Source organism: Macrotis lagotis, chromosome 3 (genome assembly GCF_037893015.1).
Source record: "Macrotis lagotis isolate mMagLag1 chromosome 3, bilby.v1.9.chrom.fasta, whole genome shotgun sequence".
NCBI classification, from domain to species: Eukaryota; Metazoa; Chordata; class Mammalia; order Peramelemorphia; family Peramelidae; genus Macrotis; species Macrotis lagotis.
In genome coordinates, this window is record NC_133660.1 from 297038081 (window position 1) to 297056194 (window position 18114).

The 18114-nt window shown below is 36.3% G+C and overlaps 1 protein-coding gene and 1 long non-coding RNA gene across 2 annotated transcripts; one reads left to right on the forward strand and one right to left on the reverse strand.

Annotated features, from left to right (window-relative positions):
- Positions 1-1360: 1360 nt before the first annotated feature.
- LOC141516853 (uncharacterized) lies at positions 1361-11278 on the reverse strand. The gene is made up of 3 exons (XR_012476785.1): positions 11065-11278; positions 10231-10376; positions 1361-1522 (listed from the first exon to the last, which is right to left on the reverse strand). It is a non-coding gene; the product is annotated as an uncharacterized LOC141516853 (long non-coding RNA).
- Positions 4031-4975, forward strand: LOC141516852 (olfactory receptor 5F1-like). The gene has a single exon (XM_074227817.1). It carries the CDS (start codon positions 4031-4033, stop codon positions 4973-4975), a length of 945 nt encoding a protein of 314 aa, XP_074083918.1.
- Positions 11279-18114: the final 6836 nt, after the last annotated feature.

Genomic DNA, 18114 nt, shown 5'->3' on the forward strand with positions numbered 1-18114 from the left:
CCCAAAGGAATGTAAATTTTGATCATTTAAACTTAGTTAGATATTATGGGTCTTACAGACTATAATTCATTTTGACTCTCTTTAACTGGCCAACTGTAGGTTCCAGGCCAAGTTTCACTTGTTCATTGTTTGGGTTCTGATTAACTGAGTGAATTAAAAACAAACCAAAAAGGCACAATTATTTTGGTATTGATTGAAATTGTCTTCCCCTTACAGTTTGAGGGTGTTTTTTTGACTAGGTTAAAGAGGTCAATCTCTGACTCATTTCTTTCTTTCTTATGGGACTTGCCTCAGTCAGACTGAGACCTCTTAAAGACCTTAGTTTAAAAGGCCCTCTTCTGCATCCAGGGCCATCTATGAGCCTGTTCTATATCTGGCTACTGAACCCACATGACTCTGGAAGAAAAAGTGATGCTGACAACTTTACACAGCTCAACCGCACTTACATGTCATGGTATAACCTCCCTGATATTATGGTGTTCTTTGCGAAGAATAGTTATAAGGAACTGGCAATCCAATCAATATGGCATTTTGAATCAGAGGACATGGGTTCATCCTCCAACTCTGCTATTCCTTCTGTAACTTTTGGAATATGGAGAATACTTCAAGTGCTCACATTAATTAAAAGAAAAATTTGAAATACTTGGCATCCTATGTCCCTTTCTTGATTGTATTTAAAACCCTATGAATTGATGACATTTATTTCCCTCCTTTAATTAACTAAAATAATGTCTAAAATATCTATTGAATTCTGGTTCTTTACCCAGGAAATAACTGGGAAAAGTCTGTCTATTCCTTAAATTATTTTTAAATAATACTTTATTTCTCCCAAAAATTTCATGTAAAAGCAATTTAAACATTTACCTAAAAATATTTTGAGTTGGAAATTCTCCCTCCTTCCAACTAACCATTAATTGAGATTGTAAGCAATCTGATATAGGTTATATTTGTTTAAACTTGTAAAACACTTCTATATTATTTATTTTATGCAAGACAATATGACAAGAGAGGAAGAAACAAAATAAAAAGGAAGGAAGGACAGAAGGAAGGAAAGAAGGAAGGAAGAAAGGAAGGAAGGAAGGAAGGAAGGAAGGAAGGAAGGAAGGAAGGAAGGAAGGAAGAAAAAGAAAGAAAGAAAGAAAAAGAGAGAAGGAAGGAAGACCTAAAGAAAGAAAAACACAAAGAAAACAAAGAAAGTATGTTTCAGCCTGTTTTCAGATAAGAATAGTTCCTTCTTGTAGAGGAGAACATTTGTCATGATTAATTCTATGTAGTTGTCTCAGATCATTTTATTGCTGAGAATAGCCTAGTCATCATCAGCTCATCATACCCTATTGTTATTGCTATGTACAATGTTCTCCTCATTCACTCACTTCACTTCATGTAGGTCATAGACGTCTTTCCAGGTTTTCTGCAATCTTTATGCCATCATTTCTTATACCACAATAATTTTCCATCGTAATCATATATTATGACAGGTTCAGCCATTCTTGAATTGTTGAGTATCCTCTCAAATTGTAATCTGAAATACCACAAAAAGAAATGCCCTGAATTTTTTTTTTGAGAAACAGGTAATTTCCTCTTTTTATATCCCTTTGTATCCCTTAAATTGAAAATAGGCTTCATCTTCTCCATATCAAGCTTTTTTTTTTTTGTGGGGTCAGCATCCCTAGTTCCCTCATGTAGCCTCCTCGGTATAATCTCAAATCCCTTCAGTATTCTAGTTGTCGCCTATGGATGCTCATATCCAATATTCCACATATTTCATATGTGGAATGTTCACAAAACTCCAAATGTACATTGACTAAAATAATAAACTATGATTCTCAATTCTGTGGCCCTGAGAATTCACCTTCTATTACATCTGAGTAAGATTGCTCATTTATTTACTTCAAACTTGAAGTTCACAAAATATTTTTATATAAATTTCTCCATTCTCATATTATACTTTCAAAATATATTTATAAAAGTATACACCTGTAGGTTTAAATTCAATTTTACTAAATCCTGTTTAAATATTATAAACTATTGATGTTCCTTTGAAAACTGGTCTTATAGGTGGTATAAAGAGAACTAAGTGGCACAGAGGATAAGGTACTGGTTTTTCAATGAGGAAGACAACTTTGTGAGTTCAAATCTGGCTTCAGAGACTTTCTAGTTGTGTGAGGCTGGGCAAATCATTTAATCCTGTTTGCCTCAGTTCTCCATCTGTACAATAGACTGGAGTAGGAATTGATAAACCACTCCAGTAACTTTGTTAAAAAACTCCAAATGGAATCATGAAGAGTCAGGCAAGACTGATACAAATCAACAACTTATAATCTAATGTGTTATCTATATATCATGCTATTTTGTTACTGACAAATTGCATCAACTCATCATTTATTCTTCTTTCAGGACATTTAAGAAGTTTATTTGTAGACTCAAAGCAAAGACCTTTCCCTAAGGCATGTCATGAAAAATGTAGGAACTTGTGCTTTCCTCTAGCATTTTTTCACATTCCATTATTTCATCATATTACAGTGGAATGATTCCTCAAATACAGATTCCCAGAGAAATTTTTAAACTTTATTTCCATTGAAGATGGCAAAAAACACATCTATATTTTCTCCCAGAAGATTTAAAAGCCCAGGGAATTAAACTACTATAAAGAGAAAACAGAATCTACAGATGAAGGAACTTTGAGGAAATGAAACTTTGGAGTAGCTTTAGAGAAGGTGAGCTCCCAGGAAGCTGAGTCATTGTTCTAGTTTGTGTTCTGAAGGGACAGAGATGATAAAAGTTACTTTAAAAATCAATTTGGACTTATTGCGAAGATATCATTTGCCTGATGAGATCCAGTAGTTTTGGTATGTATTTTCCCCAGAGCTCCTCCTCACAAACAGTAGTTAGTGAAAATACATTAATTTCATTTTAGAGTTTGATTAAATTTTTAAGATGACACATCATGATCTGATCTCCTAGACCTTCCTACTAGTCATTCCAAATTAATTCGATATTTATTACGAATCCTTGATACTTTAATAACCCCTAGATGTGAGCCTTCCAGGTCAATTTATCAGACAAGGTATGAGCAGATTACTATGGTAGAATAAATATTGTCATGCCTTTTGTATGACCCACTGAATCAAAATTACTTCCTGTTACATGATGCTGTTAATTCTATTCCATTGTGTCCAATTCTTCATGACTCCATTTGGATTTTTCTTCATAAAGAGATTTTAGTGGTTTGCCATTGCCATCTACAACTCATTTTACAAATGAGAAACTAAGGCAAATGGAAACTAAGGCAAATGGAATGAAATGACTTGCCCAAACTCAACAGGTAGCAAGTCACTGAGGCAGAATTTTAACTTGTGAAAATGAGTCTTGTTCCATTCGCTGCACGACTAGCTAGCTGACCCTGTCATATAGTAAGGGCTCAAAACATGCTTGTTGAGTGAGTTTAATAATTTGAAGAAATGATTCTTTTTTCTGGCAAGATTCCACTCAGGTTTTAGTTAATTAGTTAAAAGAATTCTGACTAATCTTAAAGTAGGTTGAGTAAGAATTAGAATGTATCTTTAAAAGCATCCATTTTATTTGAAAAATAAAAGATAAAACAATAGTCCTCAGAGATTGTGATTAATCCTAGAGTACACAGATTATATGGTAATTTAAGATGTACCTTATACACCAAAATTAAGTGATTTTTATACTAAAAAAATTTCATCATTCTCAAGTTTCTTGTCATAATTCACCCATACCTTTCATTTATAAATAATTGTGTGAGTAATTGTCTGCCCTTTAAATTCCTGATAGAAAACATAGGGCTTTCAAGAATTGATTCTTAGTAAAAGTTAAGGAAAATAAAAACAAAATAATAAGCCCATCATTTTATGTGCAAATACTTCACAAGTTACTAAAGTTAAGATAAGACACCACACTATTCTTAATCTGAATTTATTTTAGCCGAATTATTCTAATTTAATTTATTTATTTTTTGATTCTAGGAATTTTCAATGTGTGACTGTGCTGTTATTTTGAATAAATGTCTGGGAAAAACCATACCACAGTGACTGAATTTATCTTGCTTGGGCTAACAGACTCATCTGAAATTCAAATTATACTTTTTGTATTATTTTTGGTGATTTATAGTCTCACAATGATGGGAAATGCAGGGATGATTGCATTAATCATTATAGATTCTCAACTCCACACACCTATGTATTTTTTTCTGACTAGCTTGTCTTTGGCTGATATCCTTTATTCTTCAAATATCACTCCAAAGATGTTAGCTGACTTACTGACTGAGAGGAAAATCATCTCTTTTACAGGTTGTTTTTTGCAGATGTATATATTTATTGCCTTAGCTACCACTGAGTGTATTCTGTTTGGATTGATGGCCTATGACCGTTATGTGGCTATCTGTAATCCCCTCCTTTATCCAGTTATCATGTCAAGGACAGTCTGCCTGAAGATGGCCACAGGGGCCTTCACAGCAGGATTCCTCAATTCGATTATTCATACTGGTTACATAAGTAGTTTATCCTACTGTGGTTCCAATGTCATCCATCACTTTTTCTGTGACAGTCCCCCAATCCTCAAACTTTCGTGTTCTGATACTCAAATGAATGAAATGATTATTTTCATTTGTGCTGGGATAAATATGTTAGGAACACTTTTGATCATTCTTTCTTCTTATATCTATATAATCTTCTCTATTCTACGTTTGCATTCAGTTGAAGGGAGACGTAAAGCTTTCTCAACCTGTGCTTCTCATCTTACAGCCATTGCTATATTTTATGGAACTGAAATTGTTACTTATTTATGCCCAAGTTCAAGGTACTCCCCAACTCAAGGAAAAGTGATATCTGTGTTCTATACGGTGGTTATCCCCATGTTGAACCCTTTAATCTACAGCCTGAGAAATGAAGAAGTGAAGAGAGCTTTAAAGAATACCTTGACTAGAAAAATGATTCCAACACTTTTATAACATTTTTCCATGATCGTAAAATAAAGAATACAAATATATTGATAACTCTTTATGTCTCTATTTACTCATGTTACCTGAGGTGAAGTGAGGTTTTCCTTTGATTATCATTCTATACTTAACAGTGTAAGATCTAAATTTAATGATTTTGGAGGACATCATGGCTATGGAATCCACAGCAGTGAAATCAATAAATTCACCCCCCAAAAAAATTAACAAATAAAAAATGTATGAATGAAAAGATTCTATAGCTCTGTGTGTTGTGTGTGTGTGTGTGTGTGTGTGTGTGTGTGTGTGTGTGTGTATGTAACATACTTCCAACAACCGGAAAAATCCAAGATAATATCCCTGAATAATGTGAAAAATTGTTGGGAAAATCTCAGAATCATCTGTTTGATGTAGCTTTGAACCCTAGACAGCAAGAGGATTATTTGAAAACATGTCATAAATTCTTTTTCATTGGAGTGGGAGAAGACTTCTGTGACAGGTTTGCAATTTATACTTTCATAGCAGATATCATTCAATGAATATATAATGTATTTAATCCATAATGATATGAAAATAGTATCTGTTTCAATCAGAGGTTACTAAATATCTTGTAAAGATTGACATTTCTGAATTGTAGAGCTGCATTTCATAGATGAATACCAAATGAAAAAGAGTGATTTGCCAATTTCTCTTCTTCATTTTAGATATAAATTGATCTGCATACTTTCCTAGTAGTCATGTGACCATTTGAACATTCTTTGAATACTACTCATCGAAAATGATGGCATTCCCTAATCTGCCAATTATATGCTGCAAAAAAAAAAATGGAAAACACTTGCCATAGTAGACAAGAATAAAATAACATATTGCAGTTAGGGGGCTCTTGAATGAAAAAAAAAAAACTACCAAATAGATTTTTCTGACAAAAACTCCAAAACTATAGAATTATAATGAGAAAGAAAAATTCCATCAAGTAATAGACAAAAATGCCTCTTTAAAATCAGAATGATATTCAGTTATACAAAAGCAAAAAAGAAAATTATTAAAGTGGAAGATATATTCAAAGATCTTTTAAAAATATTCATAAGTTGGGGCAACTTGGTGGTACAAGGGAGTCAGGAGAAACTGAGTTCAAATCTAGCTTCAGACACAATAATTACTTAGCTGTGTGTTCTTGGGCAAGCCACTTAAACCCATTGCCTTGCCAAAAAAATCCATAAGTCAAAAGTGATAAACAGACCAAATATGAATATTATATTTAATTTAAAAAATATTAAGAAATTCATAATGCAAAATATTTTATTAGAAAGTGCAGAGTAGGGGGTGGCTAGGTGGCACAGTGAATAGAGGACCAGCCCTGGAGTCAGGAGTACCTGAGTTAAAATCTGGCCTCAGACCCTTAATAATTGACTAGATGTGTGGCCTTGGGCAAGGCACTTAACCCCATTTGCCTTGCAAAAACCTAAAATTGCAGAGGAAGACTTCCAAAATGGCAAAATGTAAGTTATTCAAGAAAAAATAATATATGCTTTTTCTTTCTATTTATAATTAATTTTTAATAAGGGAATACAGATTTTCATTTATTGTATTTATGTTTGTGTATAAGAGATATATATGTCAACTTAATGTCCCAACAAAAAAAACATATAAATAATTCTTTGTTGGCCAATTCAAATTGAATAACCTCTCTACAATATATACAAAACTGAACTCATTTTCTATTCCCACACCTTCTCCTCTTCCAAACTTACCCTTTTCTCGGTCATTGACAGCCCAATCTTTTGTGTCTATCCACTTTTTCACAACTTTGAACTTATAATAAATCTCTCTCATAACACATGAACTATACATTTTCTTGTCATTATTCCCATTGTAATAGTACCTCTATGAAAGCTTTTAGAAATGTTTGCCTTCATAGTATCTCTCAGATCTAAACCCTTTTTTCCACCAAACTGTTACTACTTAGTTCATGTTCATACATCTCCTGTATAAACTATTAGAAGAGGTCTCCAACTGATTTCCATATCCACACTTTTGATGAATTTTTTATTAACAAAGACTTGGTTATGTGATTTCTCCCATAATGTTATTATTTCCTCTTTTTAAATAAATAAATACATTGCTCTTTTTAACTTTCAAAAACTTTTACAGCTTAAACCCAGTTGGCTTTTCTAGCCTTGTTGAACATTGTTATCACTTTTAGGGAATCTAGCTAAATTAGCCATTTCTCTGTTCTTCATACAAGACATTTTATTTCCAAAACTTTGTATTTTAATTTTTATCCTCCATGAATATATTGTACTCTCTTACTCAGGAATAATATACTACCTGAACCTTCTCAAATTCCAGAAGTGACTAATATTGTGCCCACACTATTTTAATATATTTCTACATTCTAATATTTGTCAGGTTTATGTATAAGGAATTTATGGAAATATGTATATGTATGAATTTATATTCATATACCATAAGCACATTTATTAATTTATACAAGAATATACACCTATGTGCAAAATATTACTCATACTTCCCATTTGAATTTAACTTTTGAATCTAACTTTTACTGAGTTTTGTGATTTTTTTACTAATATCCTCTGTACTCAAAACAGATTTTTAAAAAATAAATAAATGTTGACTTTAAAATGTTGAATATTATAGTAAAAATCAAATTGGAGAAATTTTTCTAAATGTATGATCAATGGGTCAAGAAGATAAAAAGATTTTAAAAACATTCAAACTTATTAAGAAATGTGCTCAGCAAAGTTTCCGAAGAATGACATCAAAACAAAATTGGAAATGATGCTAGCAACACAAGAGCCAACATTTCTCAATCTTTCTTTATCATATTCTTCATTATCAAAAGTTTCAAAACAAAGATATATATTTTTAATATTATATGTAGATACAAAAAGAAAAATTAGTAATAGCAATAATTTATATAAAATACACAAAATAGCTGAATTAAAAATAACATTCATTCTAATTCTGTATCAATTTTAAATGATACTATAATCAAAGACTTATTAGTCTGAAGATTCAAAAAAATTCTCACTTGTCCTTGATAAACTAATTAAAACAAGAATACAAGAAGGAACACATGTGCATTAATTACTACCATGAAAAATAAAATATATTAAAGATAGACTCTAGGAATAAAGAATCCTATCTAATTTTTAAAAGTGAATTAGTAATATTATGTGTGGACATGTTTGTCTATGAGTGAGGAAACAAATAAATATAAATATACTAAAGCACTGAGAAATTTTAATTGTTTATATTGAATTTCAAACTTCTTATTAAAATGTTTAACAAAAATTTTTAAAGCATATCATTTAATAAAAGTAGTTAAAAGTCATAATTTATCCCATTTCTCACTTATTTCACTATGCTAAAAGAAGCTAAATGCATTTTATTTTATTAATAACATTTCAAATTTATTATTATTAGCATGAGAAGCAACAGAAGGTATTAACATTACCATATACAAAGAAGTGAAAAAGAAAACACCTTACTACTTCTTTTAATTATATAAATATTTTGTTTTCCAATTACATATAATAATGGTTTCTATACAATCTTTTTTGTTTGTTTGTTTGTTTTTAAAGGCAGTGGAGTTAAGTGACTTCCCCAAGGTCACACATTTAGGTATTTAGGCAGATTTGAGCTCTGGTCTTCCTGACTCTAGGGTCAGTGCTCTATCCACTGTGTCACCTATTTGCCCCATCAATCATTTTTTTTTTGCAAGATTTTGAATTTTGCATTTTCTTCCTCCTTCCCTTCCCTCCCCCCCTCTTTGAGTCACTGCAAAATGTTTGCTATGTTACATTCAATGGTAATGCCGTTTTAAACACCTCAATGTGGAATTGGGAATGTGATGGGTAAAACGTGAATACTTTATGAATTAAAGGACTAATGCCCTATGATATTTTATAACAAATTTCAGAAATTAAAAGAAACTCAGCATGATTTATTTTTATTCAATTAAACAGCAATATAAATAATAACATAATTGAATAAACAATAAAGCTAATAATGGGAAAGAAAAACTTTTCTAAAATGAATTTGAATTCTGAGTAAATGAAATTCCAATGCTGACCCTGGAAATGTAATAACAAAATAGAATTTCGACATCATAGTGAAGTGATGACTTTGTTATGTTAGACTGTTGTGAATGTCAATAGACAAGAGTTCTACATAAGATTTCTTTTTTCAGAAAATAATTGGACTTAAGTAGTAAGGCAAATGAGGAATGATTGTTGGGTAAATATAAGAATCAGTGAAACAAAAAAATAGAGTAAGGAGACTGGCTGTTAACTTGATCATTGAATACATTTTTGAGGAGAACACTTCTGTTTTTAAGAAACTGGATGAAAGAGGGACAGCATTTGGAAATGCAGATTGGTTCAGGGAGAGATACCAAGCCTCTAAAAACCATAAAATTGACTATATAACCTAACATCCATGTATTATTTCCATTGGAATACACTTGGGATACACTGGAATTTGCATAAGACCAACTGCAAAGATTAATTTTGTAGACTCTTCTGATAATATCACTTAGTGGATGCTAAAGGATAATTTGAATTCTACAATCTGCATTTGCAAAATAGGGTATTTTAGTCTATGTACTGACTAGATGTCTATTGAATAAGTTAAATGGATTATTCATAAATTGGAATCATCCACTTGAACTAAAATGGAACTAGTTAAAGAAGTCGAGGTCATCAACAAAAAGGTGGATATTTTTGTGAAAATATACAGACCCAAAAACCATCTCTGGGCAAATCTCTTTGAAGTCCATATAGGAGGAAAAAATCATGAAAATACACTCTGATCTCAAGGATCTAACCTACTTTTAGAGAAGTACATATGCAAATGTACACTTGGAATAAATAGAGTAGATGGAAAGGAGATACATAGGGAAAGACTATAGAAGCTGGGAGCAAAGTGCATACCAAGAAAGTCTGAAGCAGAAAATATGATTTTGTTTGAATTTTAATTGAAAATAGGGAAACTAAGAGGAAAAAAAGAACTCTCCAGATATGTCAAAAACCCTATGCAATGATATGGAGTTTGGAAATGAAGTGTCATTTCACAGAAATGGTATTTAGCAAGTGCAACCAAATTCTAGAGTTGATGGAGATGAGTAAAGTATAAAAATAAGTAAGTAAGAATACAGGAAGGAATCATGCCATTAAAAACAACTATTACAAACCAAACAGTAAGAAACTAATCTTAAATAAGTGAATGCCAAGGAATGTCCAAATTACCAAGCAATTTCACTCATGTCACATGCCAGAACATTGTGCCTCAATTTTTCAGGCTGGGATTCAGAACTATGTGGACTGAGAATGACCAGAAGAAGAAGCTGGCTTCAGAACTGGTAGAGAAGTGGAGATCAAATTGCCAACATTTCCTGGAGTATCAAGAAAACAAAAGAGGTTCAGAAACATGTCCTTCTCTTTACCTAATACATTAAAGTATTTGACTGTGGAGATTCCAACCATCTTTGCCTACTCCTGAATGACATGGATGGACCAGATCATCTGACTTATCTCCTGAGGGATGCTGGGTAAGAAGCAACAGGCAGCACAAGGTAGTGAGAACCAAACATGGAAAAACCAATTGGCTTAAGATTGGGAAAGGATTAAGGCAACATGAGATTTATTTATTTGGACTTGACTTTACTGAACTTAAATGCAGAGTACATAATTTGAAATACCAGACCTGGTGAATGTAAAGGAAAAAATTAAGTTGCTGGGAGAACTATCAATAATCTCAGATATGCAGATGATGCTAGAGATGGCAGAAAGGGAAAAGGATCTAAGATAACTCTTTTTAAAATTTAATTTCCTTTATTTCAAATTACATGCAAAGACGTTTCACCATGGACTGTTATTAACATTTTATTTGTATTCCAATTATATACGATAGTAGTATCTACCTATCATTTTTGCAAGAATTTGAATTTTATGATTTCTCCCCTTCCTTCCACCCCCCAAATGCTGTCTGATAGGCTTTACAGTTTTTCCATGCTATACATTGATTTAAATTGAATGTGTTATGCTCAGGGACCTATCCCAAGCCTTCACCTGGATACATACCTTTCCCCGGTCTTTGGACGCACAGACCCTCCTTTGGGGAAGGAGGGCAATAACTCTACAAAGCACCCAGTTGCAGTCTAACAAGCAGGTCTTTATGGCTTACATTGCGGGGAAAAATGGCTCTCCTCTTCCCCAGTCCCATCCCTTTTATAGTCCTCTGCTCCTCTCCCGAGCTCCGCCCCTGTTCCTCCCTCATGGGCGGAGCCACTCCTGTTACTGGAGCATTCCCAGCACCCATGTGGGCAGGTTCAGACCCCCAGGCATCTCCTAGCCCATAGGTGGCCAAGGTCCAGACCTGGGTCCAGAGCTGGGTCCATGACAATTCCCCCTTTTTGTTTAGACAGGGGTAGTGTCCATCTTTGGTCGTTCTTTGGGATTCTGGAGAAGAGCACGAGGGTCAGCCTTTGATAGCATGTTTTTGCAGCAAGCATATGTAGCAAAAGAGGCAAGATAGATATAGTCATAGTCTTAATATCCTACAGCAATAAAATTATTTCAGATCTGAATTAAATACACACACAGACACATGTACGAACACACAGAAAGCAATCATTTTCTGTAACCAAGCTGTGATTGATGCCCTGGCTGGCATCAAATCCCAGAATATAGGAACATTTTCCTATCCCTCCAGGCCAGTAGAGAGATGTGAAAATCTCCCATTGAAGTTTAATTACACATATACACATATTATTATGTTTTTTAATGATCCAATTAAGACCGGTCAAGAAAAAACAACTTTTTAGAATCAATTAGAATGTCTTGAGGAACCTCTTATATAAATTTATTAAGAATTTTTTTAAACAACCAATTAATATAGAAAATTGAATGCATTCTCAAATAACTCTATAAAATATAATTTTAACTATTCTAGCACAAGAAATGTAGTCATAAGCACAAGCACTGGTGAGGTACGTTCTTCTTCATATTTTGCAGTGACATTGGGCAGTTCTGGCAGAAGGGCCTCAATCCTCGGAGAAAGCACTGCCTGCAGCCGCTTTCACTAGGAAAGATGAAATGCAGAGCAGTAGGTATTTATATTGGCACTGAATGAGGGGTGCGATGAATAAGAGACATGGTATTTGCCTTGATGTTGATTAAGGCAGACTTCATTAGGGATATCAAAAACCGTATCAAGCAGGGGCCAAAAATACAAAGAAGTAATATGGCAACAGGACCTATCCAGCTGAATAACCATTGTAAAAATTGTAAATGCTTGAGATAATTAGCGATATTAAAAGCATCAGTTTGATGATTCGAAAAATTGGTCGAAATATTTCTCAGTTCTTGAAGCAATAAAGCTAACTGATGAATGTCTGATGAAGCATTATGAGATAATAGTGCACCCTGTAACACAGCCCATATCCGAAGCCATGAACCAACAAAGGAGGAGTTGGTAAGATTTAACTGTAATGGAGTGACACATAATGGTTTATATCTATAATGACAAGGAATTTGGGTTACTAATTCATGGTAAGCAAGCTCATCCCCAATGTAAACTACTACAGGGGCCAAAGCATCTATTTCCTTTTGAAGTGCCCAATTTATATGATTTTGGTTGGTCCACATGGATGACTGCTGGGCCAAAAAGTTCTGCAATACAGATGCCAGATATCCTTGTCATTGGTAAACATCCTGAATTTGGAATTCCTCATAAGTTGAAAAAGCAAAGTTTATGATACTGAAAGCAAGATCAACCACCTCATGCTTTTGCAATGGTATTGAAGGAAGATTCCCACGAAGTTCATTCCACAACTCATCTATACTATGCTGTGCTCATGGTTGTTTAGCTTTTACTGGTACAAGTTGGTATTTTTGGCATTTCAGGATAAATATTGTGTAACCATGATGCCGAGAAGTTAAAGTGTCAGTGAGTATGGCATTAAGGATAAGAAATGCGGTAAGGTTAAAGGCCCGCATATTGTTGATCATGTTTTTCAATAGATGAGTTTTTGGTATGACAAAGGAGGAAGGCATAGTCAGGAGGTGCAGGAGACTCAGCTACGAATTGATAACACAACTTGTCAGTATGTCCTTGAGTATCATGGCAGGTCTAATTCAAATTGACAAAAATAGCGCACCATGTCCCAAATGTAAAATCTGAGCAGGATGTACCTTGTTTACAGGGGAATATATGGATGGAAGCATTTATTGGTGCAAATAGTAGACCCAATAGCCACAAATGTGGATGGGCAGTTCCCAGGGGAAAGGCAACTGGTGCAGGAGCTGCTATTTCTATTTTTTCGTAGAGGAGATATAATCCCAAAATTGTAGGTACACAGAAGAATCGTATATTGTAGGGCCACATGTTCGAACCTCAGTAGAGCAAGCATGTATCGGAACCAAAGTATATCTCCTTCAGGGCAGGCAGCGAAAGACACTGTACCATTGTGATGAGGCGAGCTGTGTGTATGCCTGATGTTTCTTGGGTGCAATTCAAGGAATGTGGGATGGATAACATAGTTATGTTTAGATGGGTGGTATGATTCTTTAGTTCTTGTGTATGATGAAAAAAGGATGAAAGAAGTTTGCTTTCTAATTTGATACATGTCTTATCCAAGCTTGTCTCAACCGGGAGTGTGGCGTCTGTATAAAGACATATCGGTGGATTAGAAGCAGATACTGTAAAATTGTACTTGGTTATCTCAGTTTCTTGTACGTTCTGTATATCTCAGTGTTCAGTTTCCCCTACTAACTTGATGGCATTCCCTTTTATCTTAAATGGAGGTGTTGTGTCATGCCATCCTAAAGCTTTAAGAGCTGGCGGGTCCACCACCAGCCCCCGGAACCATGCACCTTGTTGATCTTCCTGCACTCTATGTGACTCAGTAAGGTTATACCATTTACTGTTGAGAGCTTGTGTCCTGGGTAGCAGACTCAGGGCAAGGAGGGTAAGAGTTAAGGTATTCATTCTCTTTTCTTTCCTTGGGTACTGCTGTCCTCTCCACCTTCCTCTTCTTTTCCATATTTTCATCTTCTCCAAGGTCTCTGACCCATTTGGTTGGAGCGCAGACTGGTTTCTCCTTCTCCTTGCCATCCGGACTCGGATCTGGTTGAATACAAAGATACCCTTGTCCACTTATAATTACCGAGCCTGGGCCATGCCATTGGCCATCTGGGCTTTTCCACAGTACTCGGTTGCCTATTGGGCAGGGAGAGGGATGGCTAGTTGCGCGTGTGTGTGGAGTGTTTGTGAAGTTCCTGCAAAAAAGCACAAAGCTGGGGAGGTACCATCATCTCTCAATTGAAGCAAATTCATGGTATATACGGCCTGTGCTAATTGTGTATATATAAGGAGGCCACGACCGCTGACTCCCCTTTTTGTTTAATGAGGAGGGTTTTAAGGGTGCGGTTAGCACGTTCAACTATGGCCTGACTGGTGGGATTGTATGGAATTCCAGTATTGTGTAAAATGGAAAATTCTTGACAAAAGTTTGCAAATGCCTTGGAAGAATATGCAGAGCCATTATCTGTTTTTCAGCTGTAGGAACTCCACAAGTGGAAAAACAGGACAAAAGATGTGCTATAACATGGTGGGCTGCCTCACCAGGTTGAATTGATGCCATGACAAAATTGGAAAAAAGTGTCTATGGAGACATGAATAAGGGTTTTCCCATAGTGGGTAACATCCATCTGCCATAAAGCGTTAGGACAGTCTCCGCGGGGATTAATAGCACAATCAATAGGTGGGGGACGAAATGGAGCACAGCCAAGGCACTGTTTCACTATGTCCCTAGCTTGATCTTTAGTGATGCCATACAGATGATGAAGAGAATGAGCTGAGAGATGGTACTTATCATGTGCCTGATGGGCTTCTGAAAGTAAAGGGCATAGTAATGCTCAATCTACCATATCATTACCACTGTAGATGGGCCCAATAGCAGAGACATGGGAACGGAGAACGGACCTGTAGCACAAACACAGGACAGTGACGAGAGAGAAGATTTTGAAGGTCTGCTAACAAAGAAGAAATAGTACTAACAGGAGGATTGATAAAAGCTGTAGGGACTTCTGGAAGTGCTGTAGCACAATATGGACTGTCAGTGATAAGATTAAAAGGCAAGTTGGCAAGATAAGCAAGAGCACGTGTAACAGCAAGGAGTTCGTTTTTCTGGGCTGAGGTATACTCAGTGGTAAAAACTCAAAATGTTTGCTTTTGTGGGATGTAAAAGGCTGCTCATTTATTTTTGGTGGTGTCTGTGAACACATTTGGTCCATCAACAGGGGTAGGGGAAATAATTCGTGGTGGGGGTTGTAATGGAAGGCTGTCCCATGCACTCAGCGTTGGGGGTAATGGAAGATTAATGGCATCACATGGAGTAGGGCAGCCCATTCAGGGATAGAGTCAGTAAAATAACGAAGAGCACCTTCAGAAGCACAAATATTTAAAACAGGATATTTTCCAAACATGCAAAGACAATGATCAGATATAGCTAGGAATAAATTTGCCAGCATCATAAATTTACAAGGGATGCTTCTTTTACTTCTCTGGAAATATTGCCATTCTATGACACCTTGCTTTTGATAGAGACAACCAATATGTGACCTTTGATTTAAAATGGTAGCAAATATAGGTTGCTCAGGATCAAATTGAACTATAGACTCGTGATACCTGGACAGGATCTGTGTCATGGCCTCTTTTTCTTGTGATGTCCAATACCACGGGGAGGTCAATGTGGAATCTCCTTTCAGGATATCATAAAGAGGATACATCAAATCATCAGGAATAGGAACTGTAGAACATATCCATTGTATGGAACCAGTAAGTTTCTGGAAATCATTAAGGGTCCTACATTTTTCTAAATTCACCTTTGGGAGTATTCTAGATGCCCTCCCTTCACTAAGGGTGTGACCAAGGTATTGATAAGGGCTAGTATCTTGTATCTTAAGAGGAGCCACTTGAAGCCCATATTTACTCAAGGAAAGGAACATTTCTTTTGTTAATTCTTCTAGCTCCGAGGATTGCTTAGTAGCCATGAGAATATCATCCATATAATGGATTATGATAGCCTTGGGATACTTACTGTGCAGTGGGTGAACAATAGCTGCAACATATGCTTGGCACATAGTTGGACTATTGGCCATTCCCTGAGGTAATACAGTAAACTGATACCTGATTGACGGGATTTGAAATTTTTTTGATGGTACCAAGAATGCAAATTTATCCCTATCCTCAGGGGGAAGGGGAATGCTATAAAAACAATCCTTAATACCTATTATCTTTATAACAAATTCTCTAGGTATAAAGGCAGGAGAAGGAAGACCCGTCTGTAGTGGGCCCATAGGGACCATTCTTTTATTCACCACCCATAAATCAATAAGCATTCTCTAAGTGCCAGGTTTCTTTTTTATTACAAATAATGGAGAATTATAAGGGCTGATGGTAGGCTCAATTCTGTGTTGTAACAATAATTCCTTAACTATATCTTTTAATGCGGTGAGCCTCTCCGTAGAAAGGGGCCGCTGTTCCACCCACACAGGGTTATCACTCCTCCAAGTAATCTTTGGGCAGCTCACCATAACAGTAGCCCCTAGGAGTTTGTTGTCAGATGTTCAGGGGTGGTAAGGTACAACTGATGTAAGACATATCTACCCCACAGGGCAGAGCCTAGTCCCGTAATCTTTAAGGGATGAATAAAACCACTTTGTCCTTCATAACTTCATCTCAAATGACGCTCTGCTTTTCTAGCCCCTTGATGGCCTCCCACCCCCAAAATAGGGGTGGTAGATGACATAAGCGGCCAAGAGGGGTCCCACTGTACTGAATCAATAACGGACACATCAGCTCCAGTGTCAGTCATTCCTGACACTAATTTGCCTTCTATATCTATCTGTATAATGGGCAGTTGTAATCTGACTTCAGTGCACCAATTTACTTGTGGGACACTCAATCCATGGCAAAGATATTCCTCGGCCAATAGCCATGCCAGGGGGAAGGGTTACTGGGTAGCAGTGTGGGTTGGTATGGTACACAGTAGTGTCACCAGATGGAAGTAGTTGGGTGTGGACAAGTACAGGAGAATATCCTGAAGCACCCACTACTAGTCGGGGAAATGTGACTGGGACCACTTCTATAGAGGCAGTACTCCAGCGGGTGATTATTAATGAATCCTCTTCCTTTCCCTGCTCAGCAACTGTTAGAATAGTTTGACCTAGATCCTCTCGTTCTGTAGTTCCCTCTGATATCGCTCCTGCACCCCTTTTGGTTCCGGGTCTGACCCCATGGGCATCTCTGAGGCTACTGTAATCAGATAGGCTCTGGTGTCGGGGCCCCCACGGGGAGGGCCCCTCCTCCCGTTTCCCAGAACCAATGTTTTCTTAGATCTACAGAACCTTGCCTTATGTCCGACTTTTCCACAGGAATAGCAGGTGGGCTGTTTACTGCCACTCTTTTAACCTGCACGACACTGTGCATTAAAATGCCCTTCTTTTCCACAATTAAAACAAACGCCCTTTCGTTGTTTAAGGCCTTCACTAATCCCCTGAGCTATTGCTATCGACATGGCTTGGTGTTCTCTACTTTTGGGGGGGGGTCTCTAAGAGGGGCTCGATTATATCACTTATTGAGGGATTAGCACCCAAACCAGCCAAGAGCTGTTGATATTCAGGGCAAAAACCCTCTTTCACCAATTGCGGAATAAGCAGTTTGGAACCAGTTGTGCGTCCTAAAATACGTACGACTGTTTCTTGTACCCTGCTGATAAAATCTGTAGGGGTTTCATTGGCTCGTTGTTTAAGACCAATAAGTTTCTCCCTTTCTGCCCCTTGGGCTTCTAGCTTCCCAAAGGCTCTGGCATGGCAGAGTTGGATAGCTGCGAATACCATAGGCTGTAAATGTATTTGGTCTCTATGTCTTTTCCATCTTCCTGTCCCTGTAATCATCTCATAAGCCTCATCAGGGTTGGTGATACCTCTCTCCTCTATATACTGTTCTGCCTCTCTCTTTACAAGGGCAGTAAAAGTAACTGCTTGTCCTGGGGTGAGCACTGCACCAGCAACCTCTTGCCAATCATAAGGGATCCAGGGCCATGCAGCAGTGCCATTAGTTAATAA

Bases quoted from the DNA above. Each gene is read 5' to 3' on its own strand.
- LOC141516852 (XM_074227817.1), top strand. From the start codon at position 4,031: ATGTCTGGGAAAAACCATACCACAGTGACTGAATTTATCTTGCTTGGG.